This window comes from Falco rusticolus, chromosome 3 (genome assembly GCF_015220075.1).
Source record: "Falco rusticolus isolate bFalRus1 chromosome 3, bFalRus1.pri, whole genome shotgun sequence".
Lineage (NCBI taxonomy): Eukaryota > Metazoa > Chordata > Aves > Falconiformes > Falconidae > Falco > Falco rusticolus.
Window position 1 is genome coordinate 70,963,002 of NC_051189.1, and position 15,956 is coordinate 70,978,957.

General features: G+C 43.2%; 2 protein-coding genes across 2 annotated transcripts in view; one reads left to right on the forward strand and one right to left on the reverse strand.

Moving 5' to 3' along the window:
- The window catches only part of EXOC3 (exocyst complex component 3), a 28,565-nt gene extending 25,692 nt beyond the window's left edge, over nt 1–2,873 (reverse strand). The window contains exon 1 of the mRNA XM_037380437.1: nt 2,773–2,873. The gene's annotated coding sequence lies outside the window, so the exon portion shown is untranslated. The remainder of the gene's footprint in view (nt 1–2,772) is intronic.
- Nucleotides 2,874–3,319: 446 nt separating this feature from the next.
- Nucleotides 3,320–15,956, forward strand: part of LOC119144514 (dynein heavy chain 5, axonemal-like) — a 183,050-nt gene continuing 170,413 nt past the window's right edge. The window contains exons 1-7 of the mRNA XM_037380012.1: nt 3,320–3,490; nt 4,198–4,384; nt 8,475–8,566; nt 10,071–10,259; nt 10,359–10,433; nt 13,381–13,467; nt 14,469–14,540. Of these exons, the coding sequence (XP_037235909.1) occupies nt 3,320–3,490; nt 4,198–4,384; nt 8,475–8,566; nt 10,071–10,259; nt 10,359–10,433; nt 13,381–13,467; nt 14,469–14,540 (873 nt within the window). The remainder of the gene's footprint in view (nt 3,491–4,197; nt 4,385–8,474; nt 8,567–10,070; nt 10,260–10,358; nt 10,434–13,380; nt 13,468–14,468; nt 14,541–15,956) is intronic.

Sequence of the window (15,956 nt, forward strand, 5' to 3'; positions counted from 1 at the left end):
AGATGAGGGGAGAGCAGTGGATGTTGTGTAACCTCAGCAAGGCTGTTGGCACCGCCTTCCATAACATCCCCATAGGTAAGCTCAGGCAGTGTAGGTCAGATGAGTGGGCAGTGGGGTGGATGGAGAACTGGCTGATGGCAGAGCTCAGGGGGTTGTGATCAGCAGCGCAGAGTCCAGCTGGAGGCCTGTAGCTTGCGGTGTTCCCCAGGGGCCAGTACTGGGTCCAGTCCTGTTCAACCTATTCATCACTGACCTGGACGAAGGGGCAGAGTGTGCCCTCAGCGAGTTTGCTGATGGTACAAACCTGGGAGCAGGGGCTGACACACCAGGCGGCTGCGCTGCCATTCAGGCAGACCTGGGCAGGCTGGAGAGCTGGGCGGAGAGGGACCTCATGAAGTTCAACAAAGGCAAGTGCAGGGTCCTGCACCTGGGGAGGGACAACCCCACGCACCAGCACAGGCTGGGGCTGACCTGCTGGGAGGCGGCTCTGCGGAGAGGGACCTGGGAGTGCTGGTGGGCAGCACACTGCCCATGAGCCAGCAGGGTGCCCTGGTGGCCAAGGAGGCCAGTGAGATCCCGGGGGGCATTAGGAGGAGGGTGGCCAGCGGGTGGAGGGAGGTGATCCTGCCCCTCTGCTCTGCCCTGCTGAGGCCACATCTGGAGTGCTGTGTCCAGTGCTGGGCTGCCCAGTTTGAGAGAGACAGGGAACTACTGGGGAGGGTCCAGTGGAGGGCTGCAAAGATGATGAGGGGACTGGAGCACCTCTGTTATGAGGAAAGGCTGAGAGAGCTGGGCCTGTGTAGCCTGGGGAAGAGAGACCGAGAGGGGATCTTCTCAATGTCTACAAATATCTTAAGGGTGAGTGTCAGGAGGACGGGCCGGGCTCTTTTCAGTAGTGCCCAGCGACAGGACAAAGGGCAATAGGCACAAACTGCAACACAACAAGTTCCTTCTAAGTATGAGGAAAAGCTTCTTTACCTTGATGGTGACAGAACACTGGAACAGGCTGCCCAAAGAGGTTGTGGAGTCTCCTTTGGAGACATTCAAAACCCTGAATGTGACTCTGTGCAACCCAAGCCAGGTGAACCTGCTTTAGCAGGGGAGTTGGACTGGATGATCTCCAGAGATCCCTATTAACCCTGACCATTCTGTGATTCTTCTAATCAGACAGAACATTTTAGGTTCTGCTGCCACAACTACAGATTATACTTTCTCTATCCATATTATTCCTTGAAAGTGGCTATCTACTTTCAAAGCAGCCTGCATTCATATATCCAGCACATCATTTAATCTCAACAGAACAGTGATCTGATGAAGAACTGTGAAAAACAGTGTTGTCAGCACTGCTTTAGCCACAAATCCAAAACATAGCACCATACAGGCTGCTATGAAGAAAGTTAACCTCGGCCCGGGCAGATTTTGTACAGCATTAGTAGAATTAGTCATTATCTGAGTTTAAAAAGATTTCTTGCAAGATATGCTGAAGAGGTAGCCTTTAAGCCCCTGAGTCTATGTTTCGTGTTCCACTATCTGGTATCTCAAGATCTGTATCTCTAGTATCTTCAAAAGTTACATGCATAAGTACACAGTTATGCCAAAATTATTTCTACAGTATAAACTCATGTCCTACTTTACCTACTCAGCTAGGCAACCAAACCCATCACTTCTCTATTAATGGCATGTTTAACTCAAATGATGTTTGATTTCCTACTGCACATCTCAAGGTGAAGGCTCTATTCCCACTGCTCACACTTTTAAATGAATACTCCAGTGTTTGTTTAACCCAACCCTTTTCCAAGCTATCAGGACTGTATCTACAATGAAAAAAAAGTTATTCTAAAACGAATTAACTACAGAAATGGTATTTGCAATAGACAGCTTTAAACTAAATTACTGCCTTTATTAACAACTGAAAACATTCAATAGTTATGATAGCTTTAACCCACACAGCCACTACGCATGGACATTAAGTAGACGTCACCAGTAAAATTAGTAGCTGGTATATTGTAATCTCCTAACCAACTACTCACTAACTTGCTGAGGCAGGCAGGTTGTTGCACAACTACTGACCATTCAAAAGGAAAAGCAAACTTTAAGAAACCATGCCAACTTTGCACAGAGGCTATGAGCCAAACCCACAAATATTTACAGAGCAAAGTACTGGAAGAAATGAACAAAAGCACGTCCCGAGCAGCCTGGGAAGGGCCTCGGCGGCAAGCACACCCCTACCCCCGGGCTGGAGCTCCGGCCGGGAGCCGAGCCGAGCCAGCGGGGCGGCCCCTGCCCCCTCCGCACCGAGCTGCTGCGCTGGGGCGCGCAGCGACACCCGGGTGTGTGGCACAGCTCCGCGACAGCGCCGGGCGGCAGCCCCCGCCGGCAGCCCGGCTCCTCCCGGCTCCCCCACGGCAGCGATCTGCATCGACGCAGGTGCCCGCTCCTGCCGGGCAAAGGCCGGAGACCTGCCCTCGGGCAGCCAGGCAAGGCTGCTGCCCCCGCCACATCGAGCCCCTTCGGCCTCGGCTGAGGCCTTCGGGCGGCGGCCGCGCCGACGGAACACTCAGCACCCGCTTCGGCCTCGCCATCCCGAGGGGCTCCCCGGAGCGGAGCGGAGCGGCCCGGCCCATCCCGCCCCCGCGCTGCGCTTCCCGTTGCCAGACTCGGATCGCTACAGCCAGGGACGGCCCGGCAGGAGCCGGCACAGCAGCGCTGGCCAGCCGGGGCGCTGGCACCGGGCCAGCGGCGGGGGCAGACGGAGCCGCCGCTGCCACTTACCGGCCGCAGCCCGCCCCTCGGGAAGGTGCTGACAGTCCGCCAGTGCGCACGCGCCGGGCGCACACCGCGGCCCACCGGCGGGCGCGCAGGCGCAGAACGAGGCCGCCCCCGCTCCCCCCGCCCCTCCGCCGCTGGCCGGCGCGCATGCGGGCTCGGCTCCCTCACCTGTTCGCAGGAGCGGGCTGCGCCTGCGCGGCCGCGGGAAGCGGGTGGCGGCGGGGATGGGGCCGTCGCGGAACCGACGAGCTGGCGGGCGGGCAGGGGCCGCTCGGGCAGGTTTAGTGGCGCGGAGCAGCGGTGCCGGCGCTCCCTGAGGCGCTGCCTGCCGGTGGCGCCGCCTGGGTGTGACAGGAGAGTGGGGGACGCCCGCATCCCCTCAGAGCGGGCTAGGGGCTGCCGCGGCGCCTCCTCCTCATCCCTCTGTTTTTACAGTCCCTCAGTGTCGAGGGCGCTGTCGGTACTTTTGGGGCCTGATTCACAGTCACTGAGATCTGTTTTTTTTTAAAAAGTGCAGAAGTCCTTTGGGGTATTAAACGTTTGGGTTCGAATGGTGGCTTTTGGTCGTTGGGTATCGTCTGGGAAAAGGAAGCGTTCGGAGTGCCGCGGGTGGATAAGCTGTGAATCACGCAGTACTCTTCAGATCGGTGTGGAAGTGACTTTGGCTGGCAGAGGGAACGGGAAAGCCCTCGTTCGCCCAGTGTCCCGGCTGTGTCTCTTCGTCTGTTGCCCTGAACCCGGATTGCTGCCGCGCTGAGGAGAGCGGTGTGGCCGCTGGGATGCAGTTTGCTACGGCCTGCCTTGGCCCTTCTGCACATCAGAAATGCCAAGGCTCAGGGCAGCAGCTTGCTTAGGATTTAATTTCTGTGTAAGGGAAAACTATGGTGCATTTAAAAGACAGGGGTTATGAAATTAGCCCTGGGTTGTTTGGTGGTTACAGTGGGAAACGGACAGATGAGGTGCCTCCCCCTGAGGACTGGGTTGTTAGTTGGGTTTGTGTAGGGGTTGCCATAGCAGCTGCCAGCAACTCCAAGTGCCCAGGCAGACGCAGGCTTAAAACCAGTTTGAGATTTAAGCAGGTGCCTCAGCTGGTACCCTGTGCCCAGTGCTTTGCAGTGGGACCTGCAGCTGTCATGTAAGAAGGAGCTTAACCTGCCCCTCAACACGTAAGTTCCCACCTGCAGCAGTCTGAGCGGAATGACAGTTACGCAATTAGAAAAAGTTTTGATAACGGGCAACCTTAGAGGAGGTTTTATGATCTTGTAAACTGCTTAGATCTTCTAATTTTAAAGTAGCAAACAAAATCAGAGAATTTTTTTTTCCTCCTAGTCTATCATATTGGTGTTATAACAGGAATAAAAATAGCAAAGGTGGTGTTGGTTGTTACAATATTACATTGTCTGGTAATTTTCTGTATTGTTGATTTAGGTTGGTTTTTGTGTGGTGGAGGAGATGGAGGAGACTGTGGGTAGTGAGAATGAGTTAGGGGGAAAAGTCGAGCCAGCTTCCTGCCCTGGTCAGTCTGCACAGCAGGAATCTGAACGACTGAGAGCAACACAACTTTCTTCCAAACCTGATATTGATCTCTGTCCGCCTCTCATTGCTATAAAAAAAGGTAAGGGAGAAAATAATTATAAGTACTTCATGTTGGCTTTGTATGGAAAAAAAATGCAGGAACAAAATGAGAAACCAATTATTAAGTAAAGTGTTTAAGTTTATAATGTACTTATATATACTGGGTGTGTATGTGCTATTCTGAATGTGCCAGTGTAGGGACTGCAATGTGCAATTTTTAGCTTTATAAATATATGTGTACATATAAATAATAAAATGCATATATGTGTTTTATATATATATATATATGCATTCACAGGGTCATGCATGATGCAACTCTGATCCCTTAGCATAGTTCCTAGTGTTCAATCATAGTAACATGATTAGAACCATTTTTTCTGGAATTAAATTGCATACTACTCTATATTATGGTATACTCTGTAGTACGGCATATAGTATGGTATCTTTTTTCTGGACTATATTAATTATTAATTATTATATTAATTAATAATTATTATATTAAAATAGTACATTGAATAGTTCAAAGATTATTGAATGTGGCCTCATGATGGCATCAGGTAGCTCCAGAGTGGGCATTTGTAAATCCATGGGCCCTGATGGGATGCAGTCACGATCATGGGAGGAGCTGGCTGATGTCATCACAAGGCTATGTTCAGTATTCTTTGTTCATGGCAACTTGGAGAGGTGGCCTGGAGGAAAGCTAATGTCACTCCCATCTCTGAGAAGGGCAAGAAGGAGGACTAGGGTAACGACAAGCTAGTCAGCCTAACCTCAGTCTCTGGGAAGGTGATAGCACAGCCAATCCTGGATAGCATTTCCAGGCACGTGAGGGATAACAATGTGATTGGGAGTAGCCAGCATGGATTCACCAAGGGAAGAAATGCTTGACCAACCTCATTGCCTTTTGCAATGCAGCCATTGGCTTGGTAGGTGGGGGGAGTGCAGTCAATGTGGTCTATCTTTTCTTTAGTAAGGCTTTTGACATTCTTCTGTTGGGACTTTTTTATTGTGCCCCTTGAGACAAATTAAACACGCGTTTGTGCTGAAATACATATACAAAAATAAAAATAATGAAAAATGCATTGGACAGTCCTACTGCCGTAACTGATTCTGTAAGAAGTCTGCAAAGATACTTCTTGAGATGATTCCTTATATAGACTTGCACGGCATCAGTCCCGTGAACACCACCATTAAGCACCTCAGCTCAGCCTTGGGTCCATCAGCTAGTACTGGCTCTGCTGCCAGAAGGGTGAGCCTCCATGCCAGGAAGGCTGCAGGATGATGCTGTGGCTGTTTCTTATCTGATCACCAAGGGACACTACACTCCCTTACTGGGAGTTGTTCTGTATCTGGCATTCCTGCTTCCAGCCAGTTTAACCCGTTCTGCAGTTGGGCCTTCTTGCCCTTTGTGCCAGATTGTTCCTGGGTCACACATTACCACTACTGAGCAGTTACGATTTGAACTTCCCCTTCGCTCCTGTAAGATCCTTATAGAGAAGCTAATGAAGTGTGGGCTGGCTGAGCAGTGAGATGGATTGAAAACTGATTGAACAGACAAGCCCAGAGGGTTGTGGCCAGTGGCCAGTCCTGTTTAACTTCTTCATTAATGTTCTGAGTGATGGGGCGGAGTGTACCCTTAGCAAGGCTGCTGATAACACAAAACTGGGAGGGGTGGCCAAGTCACCAGGAAGTAATGCTGCCATTCAGAGGGACCTTGTGTGGCTGAGAAGTTGGGCTGACAGGAACCTCAGGCAGTTCAACAAGCGGAAGTGTAAATTACTGTACCTGGGGAGGAACAAGCCCAGGTACCAGTACGTGGTGGGAGCTGACCAGATGGAAATCAGATTGGCAGGAAAGGACCTGGGGGTCTTGGTGGACACCAAGTTGAACATGAACCGGCAATGGGCCCTTGTGGCAGAGAAGGCTGATGATACCATGGGCTGGATGAGGAGAAATGTTGCCAGCAGGTCAAGGAAGGTGATCCATCCTCTCCACTCAGCACTGCTGAGGCTTCACCTGGAATACTGTGTCCAGTTCTAGACTCCCCGGTACAAGAGAGACATGGACATACCGGAAAGAGTCCAGTGAAGGGCTGTGAAGATGATGAAGGCACTGGAGCATCTTTCCTATGAGGAAAGGCTGAGCGAGTTGGGACTGTTCAGGCTGAGAAGAGGAGGCTTGGGTAGGGGGAAATTTCATTAGGATGTATAAATACCTGAAGGGAGGGTGTAAAGAAGATGGAGCCAGTCTCTTTTCAGTGGTGCTCAGGTGTCCCGGTTTCATCTGGGATGGAGTTAACTTTCTTAGTAGCTAGTACAGTGCTGTGTTTTGGATTTGGTGTGAGAACAACGTTGATAGCACACTGGTGTTTTTAGTTGTGGCTGGGTGATGTTTATACTAAGTCAAGGACTTTTTGGTTTCTTGGGCCCTGCCAGCGACAGGGCTGGAGGGGACACAGCCAGGACAGCTGACCTGAACCAGCCAAAGGGATATTCCATACTATGGGATGTCATGCTTGGTATATAAACTTGGGGGATTAGCTGGGGTCTGGGGATTTTTTCTTGGGAACTGGCTGGGCATCGGTCAGCAGGCGGCGAGCAGTTGTACTGTGCATCACTTGTTTTCCTTTCTCCCTTTTCCTTTGGATCTTATCCTTTTCACCACCTTTCCATTATAACTGTTCTTATTATTGTTGTTATTGCTGTTGTTCTTAGCTTTTTATTCTGTTTAAATTATTGCATTGTTCTTATCTCAACCCTTGAATTTTACATTCCTTACCGATTCTCCTCCCCACCCTTCCAGATGGAGGGGGAATGAGTGAGTGTGGTACTTGGTTGCCTGCTGGGGTGAAACCACAACACCAGGACAGGACAAGAGGCGATGGGCACAAACTGAAACACTCGAGGTTCTGTCTGAACATCAGGAAACACTTTTTCACTGTGAGGGTGACCAAGCACTGGCAGAGATTATCCAGAGAGGCTGTGGAGTCTCCTTGCTTGGAGATACTGAAAAACTGTCTGGGCATGGTCCTGGGTAACCAGCTCCATATGACTCTGCTTGAGCAGAGGGATGGACCAGATGACCTCCAAAGGTCCCTTCCAGTTTCAACCATTTTATGATTCCGTGCATAACACATCATAATCAGGGGAAAAGTGACACAATCATAAGAAAATTCATAAGGAAATGAGTGCTATTATATTATTCATTTTAGTCACAATTTCATAATTTATTTAGACTAGGTTAAACAGTAGTTCTGGAAGTTTAGTGAGCCGCTCATTAACACTACTGCATGGTCCACTGAGGATCCTATTTGCTACAAGGATGGGACCTAAATATCATCATCTGAGAAATAAAATGGTTGCTTTTCCTTGGACAAAAAGCAAGCTTTAGCAATTACAAATAGTGTTGTTCAGTGCTTTCAAATAATTATCTTTTTGAAGCTAAGTAAAACAGTGTTTCTGTTAAGAAGAAATAAAGTATATTTAGGAATGCTTTGTAATTTTTTAAAGAGAGAAATGGTGGCTGGCTGGAGATAAGTTATTGTACTTAACATCAGGAAAACATAAATACATGTATTTCTTAGTTAAATGACTTAACAGAAGACAGTTACACATTCTAGTATATCTCTTGTTTTTATTACAAATATTAACAATCTTTATTCTTCTGATATTCCATGTGCTCAAGTTGTCTTGCTAGTCTCTGCAATTAGCAAGTTTGTCAGAAATGCATGAGACTGACAATCAAAATTTAGATAAAGAAGTAGCAAGATGAATAACTGGTTGACAATAGCAAGTCTTATAAGTGACAATATTACAGAATGTCTATTTTTGCTAGAACTGATTTCTTCAAGCTAGTACCTTAATATGCTTTTTCTTACATCTACTGTTATCAGCAGGGATTGATTGCAATTGAACTTGAGATAAAAAACATTATAGGACATCTTTTCCCCCTAACAGCTTCTAAGGGTTTCTGCTGAGGCACAGGTTTTATAATATTCCTTTCATGTCTCATTTTCCCCAGTCCGAGAAGGGGTTAGCCAGCAGATATTAAGACACAGCACTGCAGGACTTCTAAATGCATTTATTGTGCATACACCGTAATAATTAGGACTTGTCACTTCTTTTTACTAGATACAGAAAGTAAGCATCGTAGACGTGAAGGGGACCTGAAAACAAGGAGCACTGAGCTAGGATTTGCTGTCACAGGATCACCTGTTCTTCTGGCAAGTGTTTTGATGCTAAAATAGGTGGTCACTTGGCTACCTTTTGTCTGTTAAATTTTCTTCTGTACAGATTATTCTTGAAGTCTTCATTGACAAAAGTTTGGCTAATACTGGACGGTGCTGTGCTCCTTCAGTCTGTGTTAATTACAAGCAAAAAGAACAGTGAACCACTTAAAAGTGTATAACAGTGTTAGGTCATTTACTTTCTGTGCTCTTAATGTGTATTGTTGGGATTTTGGTTTTTTGGGTTGTTTTTTTTTTATCATCCACTGGTAAATCCCCTTTCCTTGTCAAGATGAAAATTAGTATTGATTAAGAATACTTGAATAAGGTCTTGCTGCATCAGAGAAGGCATATGCAAAATGAGAGATCCAGCTGTTGGTATGGAAGCCAGAGATAAAGAAGACTGACACAGATGAGTTGGGACCTACATGGGAGAAGAATGAATGGTGAATCACAAAAGATGTAGCTTTTAAAGACATCAGAATGGTGCTGACCAACAACTACAGGTATTCGGGCATTCTTGGTGTTTCCTGGTCTCAGAGATGCAGGTAGAGACAGGAGTGATGTAAAACATCCGTTCAGAGTCAGGCAGGACCAAATGGTAGGAGGCAAAGTTGGATGCTGGTCAGCTTTTTGGTTTTTTTTTTAATCCAAGAGTAAATCAGGATTGCTCAATTACAATCCCTAGTTTAGAGTACTGGGGAGATGATGTAATTTTTCTTGTTTTCTCTCCAATAACAAATGTGAGGTACAGAGACACTCCAGACATCCCCAGACTCCAGATACCATGTCAGTGGGAACTGTGTGCAGAAGAAAATGCTCAGTGTGGTGATGTTTTTACCCAAATCTTTAGTTTTCTGTAGAGCATCTGAAGATTATCTGTTGGCTTAAAAATGTTATTCACCCTCTCTATTTTCAGTCTTCTTCACACTGTTATGAAGATTTCAAAAAATCCTTTGTTTACATAGATTTCCTTCTTTATCATTCTGCTACTATCTTTATATGACCTGTGTTTTAAACATCAATTACATATTTATTCTAGCAGTGACAGATGTTATAATGGATTTGTTTTATTTATTTCCTTTGAGGTAATAACGATACTATATATTAAAATGCTGGCAGTATAGAGATAGATCTGGTCCCAGATTTGGAATATGGACATATAGAAGGTTCAAAGCTGGATTCACAAAGCTGAGGTTTGAATTAGGGCCTTTATAGTGCTAAATTTTTATTGTGACCTTGGCCTGGATCCACATCTGATTCTGATGTCCTGATCTGAAGTTTTGGATCAGAAGTTTCCATTCTAGCAGCTTTATACTGAGAAATAATTCTGGTGTAACAAGTTAACTATTACTGATCTTTTCCCTCTGCATTCCTTAGATGTAATTTTTTATGTTCCTGCTTAAAGTAGTTTATGAAACCAGCTTAAATATCAACAATACAAAATGGAGTCCTTAAGTAAGTAAAAAAAAAGTCTCTATAACAAACTTTTATTTTCTAGACAACTGGTAAGAAAAATGTAGTACTTTCCAGTGAAACTAGGAAAGAACTAGCCAAGCAAGCCAAAGTCACCAAAGAGGAGCGAAGAGCTCAGATAGATGAAAGACACAAGTATTTGATATCAAGATTAGCAGATGGGATAGGCTTAAGTGAGCAGCAAGTGGAGGAGGCCATTATTTCTGATGACAAGGTAAATATTAATTAAGTTATTATTATTAAATGTGTTTCCAAAATTTCCAGTCTTTTGGAACTACTTCACAATTAACCACACTCGTAATTTTGTTCTTAGTTTCAACTCACAGAACAATTCTTTGCCCCTAGTGGACTTAAAAAGTTGCTCTTCTTTTACCAAGATGTATTGCAGGTATGTTACTGTTATTACTTCTGCAAAAACAAAGTTGCATTTTTTTAAAAAAATCACATCACTGTTGCAAAATTCAGAATGTCTTAACAGAGATTTTTTTTTTGCTATGCATGCCAGTATGGAAAGAACTTGGATCTCATTGTTTAGATACTGACACTGTCTTACATGCAAACAGGAAAATGCCCTGTGACATGGTTTGATGCTGTTCTTGTTTTCACAGAAGAAAACTTAAAAATTACTTAAAACTTAAAAAAACCTCTTAAAAACTTAAAAAAAAAAACCTTTAAAACATCTTGCTCTTTTGAGACCCCCACCTGGACTTGAATATTCAGGTCTGGGACTTGCATTCAGGTCTGGGGCCCCCAGCATAAGGAGGACATCAGTCTGTTGGAGTGAGTCCAGAGGAGGGCCACGAGGATGATCAGAGGGCTGGAGCACCTCTCTCATGTGAAAACAGGCTGAGAGAGTTGGGGTTGTTCAGCCTGGAGAAGAGGAGGCTCTGGGCAGACCTTACAGCAGCCTTCTAGTACCTAAAGGGGATCTACAAGAAAGCTGGAGAGGGACTTTTTACAAGGACATGTAGTGATAGGACAAGGAGGAATGGTTTTAAGCTGAAAGAGGGTGGACTTGTATTAGATATTAGGAAGAAATTCTTTACAGTGAGGGTGGTGAGACACTGGCACAGGTTGCATGGAGAAGTTGTGGATGCCTTGTTCCTGGGAGTGTTCAAGGCCAGGCTGGATGGGGCTTTGAGCAGCCTGGTCTAGTGGAAGGTGTCCCTGCCCATGGCAGTGGGGTTGGAACTAAATGATCTTTAAGGTCCCTTCCAACCCAAACCATTCTATGGTAAAAATGGCCAAGTAAAGTAAAAATCCAGACTTCAAAAATGATAAAGATAATTGAGGCATAGTATTCAGAGTTTGAAAAGGCTAGATTAGCTAACATATGTATTACAGGAATGGGGGAACTAACTGTCTGTGTAAGAACTATTTTGTCTTCTTTTGGTTTGAACTGCACCAACTCCACTATAGACCAAGCATTGTTTCAAGAGGGTGAAAAGTAATGCAATTTCTTTCTAAATGAAGGTGGTTTCATATTCAAATCTGTCCCATTCTATGGCAAATAATGTTGAGCTTGGAAAACAGTAAGTAGAAATAAGGTGGTTGTGGTCCCCAAGATGTATCTGTGTCCCATTCAATTTTGAGAAGAAGCCTCCTCATAAAAAGCAAAATCATTGTTCAGCTTCCACTAAGTGTGTGATATCAGAAGGTGCCAAGCAACTTAAAATTGCCTAACATCACTATTGTGGGATTCCTGAACTGCAGAAGTCCTTCCTCAGTCCTTTCAGGTTATGCCATTGAGCAGCCATGTTAGTGTGAGCTAAGTCTCCATGTGGTGCTGTTTTAGGCTTGTTGAGGAGAAAAACTGATTGATAATGCTTGATTGTCAGTTGATTGCAAGGATCAATTACAGATTCATTGTAACCTAGGTAAGTTAAAAGAACTTTTGAGTGTTATTGGAATTGCTTGGAGGCTTTGCAAAGCACAGAATCAGCTCAGCTGTTAAAGCAGTTTAATCAGTTTTTCTTTTCACTGGGACTGTTCATGCACATTTCTGGGATTAACATGTTCTCTGACTTAAATCAAGAAACTAAAAATCTTGAAATTGTTTTCCTTAACTGACAAGCCAGAAATTAAACGTCCAGCTTGGTTTAAGTGAAACATTTCATTTCTCCATGAATTTTGTTTTATTTTGGCCTTCTTAACTGTTTAAATATGAATTTATGAAAAATTTGTTGCAAAACCAGCATAGCATAAAAATAAATGTTTCTGATGGAGTATATGAATGCCGTCTCTAGCATCTTCCACTCCATTTTGATGAGTGAAGAGATGTCATTATATTGACTGTTCTGGTCAGTTTGGAGAATTCAGACATATTGGAGAATTGGAGATTATTCAGGGGCAGTATCATACATGTTTGCTCTGTTCTTACCCATTTATGTCCATTCTTGGAGACAAAATACTGGCCAGGGCAGACTGTTGGCCTGACCTAGTAGGCATGTTCATACAAAGATTTGTCAAAGATCTTTTCTTCAGTGCTGCTTATCTCTCCTTTTCACCAACTTGGATGCACGATCAGCTGAGACTGTGCATACGAGTTAGAAGATGTTGTTTTGGGGTGGAAGTGGGGAGCTATTGCTGTGTATCATACGTCACACGTTTAGTCTAGCAGGACCTGAACATTTGAGATTTTAGGAAGAGGCCTCTCCCCAGCTTGAAAGAGAAATACTCCGGCAGGCTTCTTCCATAGAGTTTTCTGTTACATTATTCCAGGTTTCAACAGATTATTTTCCAAAGTGCATGACAGAAAATTAGAGGGAAGCCGGTCTTTACTAAGCTTAAACTTTTTTGTTGCTTTGAAGAGAAGAGGTTGTAGATATATCTCAGTGGAAAGAAACCAGTGGCAGCATATCTTCACAGAGGGAAAGTTTTTCAAAGTGATGTATGGTTAAAGACATGGGTTGAAAACTAAATTCCTTTCCACTGTTGGTAGGATTTAGCTGGCAGTGTTGCTTGTGAGTCCCACTCACAATTATAACTTTGCAGACCAGGCACATGATTCTTTCTGCAAGCCATCCAGTTTGTTTCCATGGAGGAACTTGCTCTAGGAAACACTCCAGTTTTAATTTTATTATATTTTCTGATATTTTTCCCCCTTCTTTGAGCTTTTTTTCTGAAAGCTCAACGCTATGAAACTGTTTACTGGGGATTGTGAGATTCATGCAAAGTTTATTCTCTAAATAAAGACAAGCTCACAATTTCTGTCAGGGAATTACTATCTGGTTCAGAATGACCTTAGTTATAATTCACGTACTCAAATAGGATGAGGTATTTGTGTTATAATGGTTTTTATTTTATTAACCTCTTATTTATAATTAAATTGCTAGCAAAAGTCAAATGCATCATCGACGTCAGATGGGTCAATGAGCAGCCTGCTTCAGAAGAAATTATTTATTACCATGGGTTCTACTGAGGTATGGTTGAAAAATTCATTAGATGACATTTATAAAGTAAAATATTGAAAAAACATAATAGCTGTGCAGTGTTAAACAGCTTTTTGTAATTTTTGGATATATATTTAAGTACTTGGTCCATGTTCTTATAATGCAAAGTCTCCCAACATTTCTTGAGCTGAGGTTGGAGTTCAGCACTAAAGAAGTAGTGATTAATGGGCTTAACTATCTGAGAGGACAGCAGGTCAAATAAACTCTTGTTAAAAAATTGCAGATCCTAACATTTTTATTAATGACTGCATGTTAAGTATTTTACAGTGCTTGTGTGCTTCTAGTTTAACAGTACTGTTCCTCAGTGGTTCTGTATTTCTTTTCATATAATAATACTAAATATTATTCCCAAAATACCTTTAATAATTTATTTATTCCATTCAAATTCTTATAAGTACCTCTTCACTGTAATGTCTAAACATTAATCTGCAGTGTATTCAGAGTAGTCATTAAGATTTCTTACTAGTTTTCTTTCTTTACATCAATTTGGGGGGCATTGGGTGTACCATATACAATTTCCTCTGAATAAGGCATGGTGATATCTTCCCCGCTCCCCGCCCCCCCCCATGAGCTTATTTTAACATTGTTGCGTTAGAAAAGACATAGCTGAAGAATTCTACCTTGTTTTCTGAGAAGTGAGGTTCATTCCTCTGCCAGTCGGACCAATTGGAATGGCTTTTGAAATTTGTTATAGATGAATTATTATTAGATTTAATAGATTAAAAATAAGCATTGTTGCAGTACTGATTTGAAACTTTTACATTACTTCAGTCCATCAAAAAGACGAAAATACATGCTAAAAAGTATTTGGATCAGAAGGTTGTAGTAATGTTTAGATTCCCTTTTAAAAAATTAAATTACCTTTTTGAGTAACTAAATTTTAACAATTTTGTTTTCAGCACATTTTTAAGTTGTGAAGTAAATTATACATGCATATTTTTTTTAACTGCATGTTTTTGTCCTTTTTACAGGACTTTAAAGGAACCTGTGCATTTTTCCTAAGGACATCAGATAAAGTTATAACTGCATCAAATGTTTCCCAGGTCAGACCAAAATTATACAGTGTTTGCAGTGTACTTGATATTTCTGGAGATTGTTATTCATGCCACTGCAGTCAGAAAAAGAAGTGAGGAGTGCTTTCATTAAAAGGTCTGGTTCTCTGTTTAACAGAAGTTCTTCTTCATCTGAATAAGTGTTTATGATAAAGTGATGTTCTAATGATTTGGAAATTAGCTACTGCAGTATTATTAAAAACAAGATTTTAATTAATAAATATTCATTCTTAATCAGTCATTAAAAATACATTTTAATGGCAATAAGGAATAAATACCTAAACCAGGAAATTTTCTTTTAGGTAATAAACCTAAATTATGAAAAGGCTGCACTTAAATAACTGGATCTTTTAAACTTAAAAAATAAAGATCATACTTGAAGCTAACTAAAGTAAGGTTTTCCTGCCCCAAGTAGCTTTAGTTGTGTATAAGAAAAGTACTGTAACAGCCTTTTCTGTCTTTCAGAGATATTCATGTACTTGGGGAATATTTGCAATAGAAGAGCATCCAGATATATCTAAGAATAGACATTAAACAAAAAATGTAATAGGCCTGAAATCATATTCTCAAAAGTATTGATGCACTTATTTTTATGTAGTACAGATTTTCTCCTTATTTGTCACCAATAGATTGATGCGTTCTATTTGAGAAGGCCAAAGCTGTAGTGTTTTTTTCTCCAGCTACAGTCATGGTAGTGCTTCAGTTCTGTCAGTCACTTGGTTCGTAACAATATTTTTGCAAATACCTCATCCAGGGGTGTAAAAGTAATTTCTAGGCTTCTTCTTCTCATGCCCTGTCAGTCCTGCGGCGCTGCTTCGCTTGGGTACCTGTCAGAATGGTTGTCCAAACTCTTCAGTTAGCTGCCTAGGTGCCTCCTCTCAGTTCTTTTGTGATCACCTTCTTTTAGCAGGGGCTGTCATGTAGCTGTCATCAAACTTCATTCCTTATACAAAGCAATATTTTTAGATGCTATAGAAGGTAAAACAAGCCCTAATTTTCAGTCAGTCAGTCTTCACACTGATGAGGCTTGGAGCTCAGGCTCAGACTGATTTGCCAAATTTTTGTTTATCCTGAAGATTTGTGTAGAAACAGTTGGAAGGAGAACCAGAGAACCCCCTAAAAATACATGGTTTTGTCCCCTATTTCTCAAGAGAAATAGCTGAACCTTCAGTGTCCTGTGGAAAGAAATGGATCAGCTTGTATGTTGACTTTGTCCTAGAAAATCGGAAGTGTTGAAAGACTTCATTTTCCCTGTCTCCCACTCTCTGCAACAAATGCAAACATTGTCGTATGGGAGAAACTGGCATTGTTAAAAGCATCTGAAGGGGAAAAATAGGTGTCAGTTCATGTCTTCATTTCTTCTGTCCTTTTCTTCTGCTGTCTTACTAGTGCAGCCTCTGGCAGAAG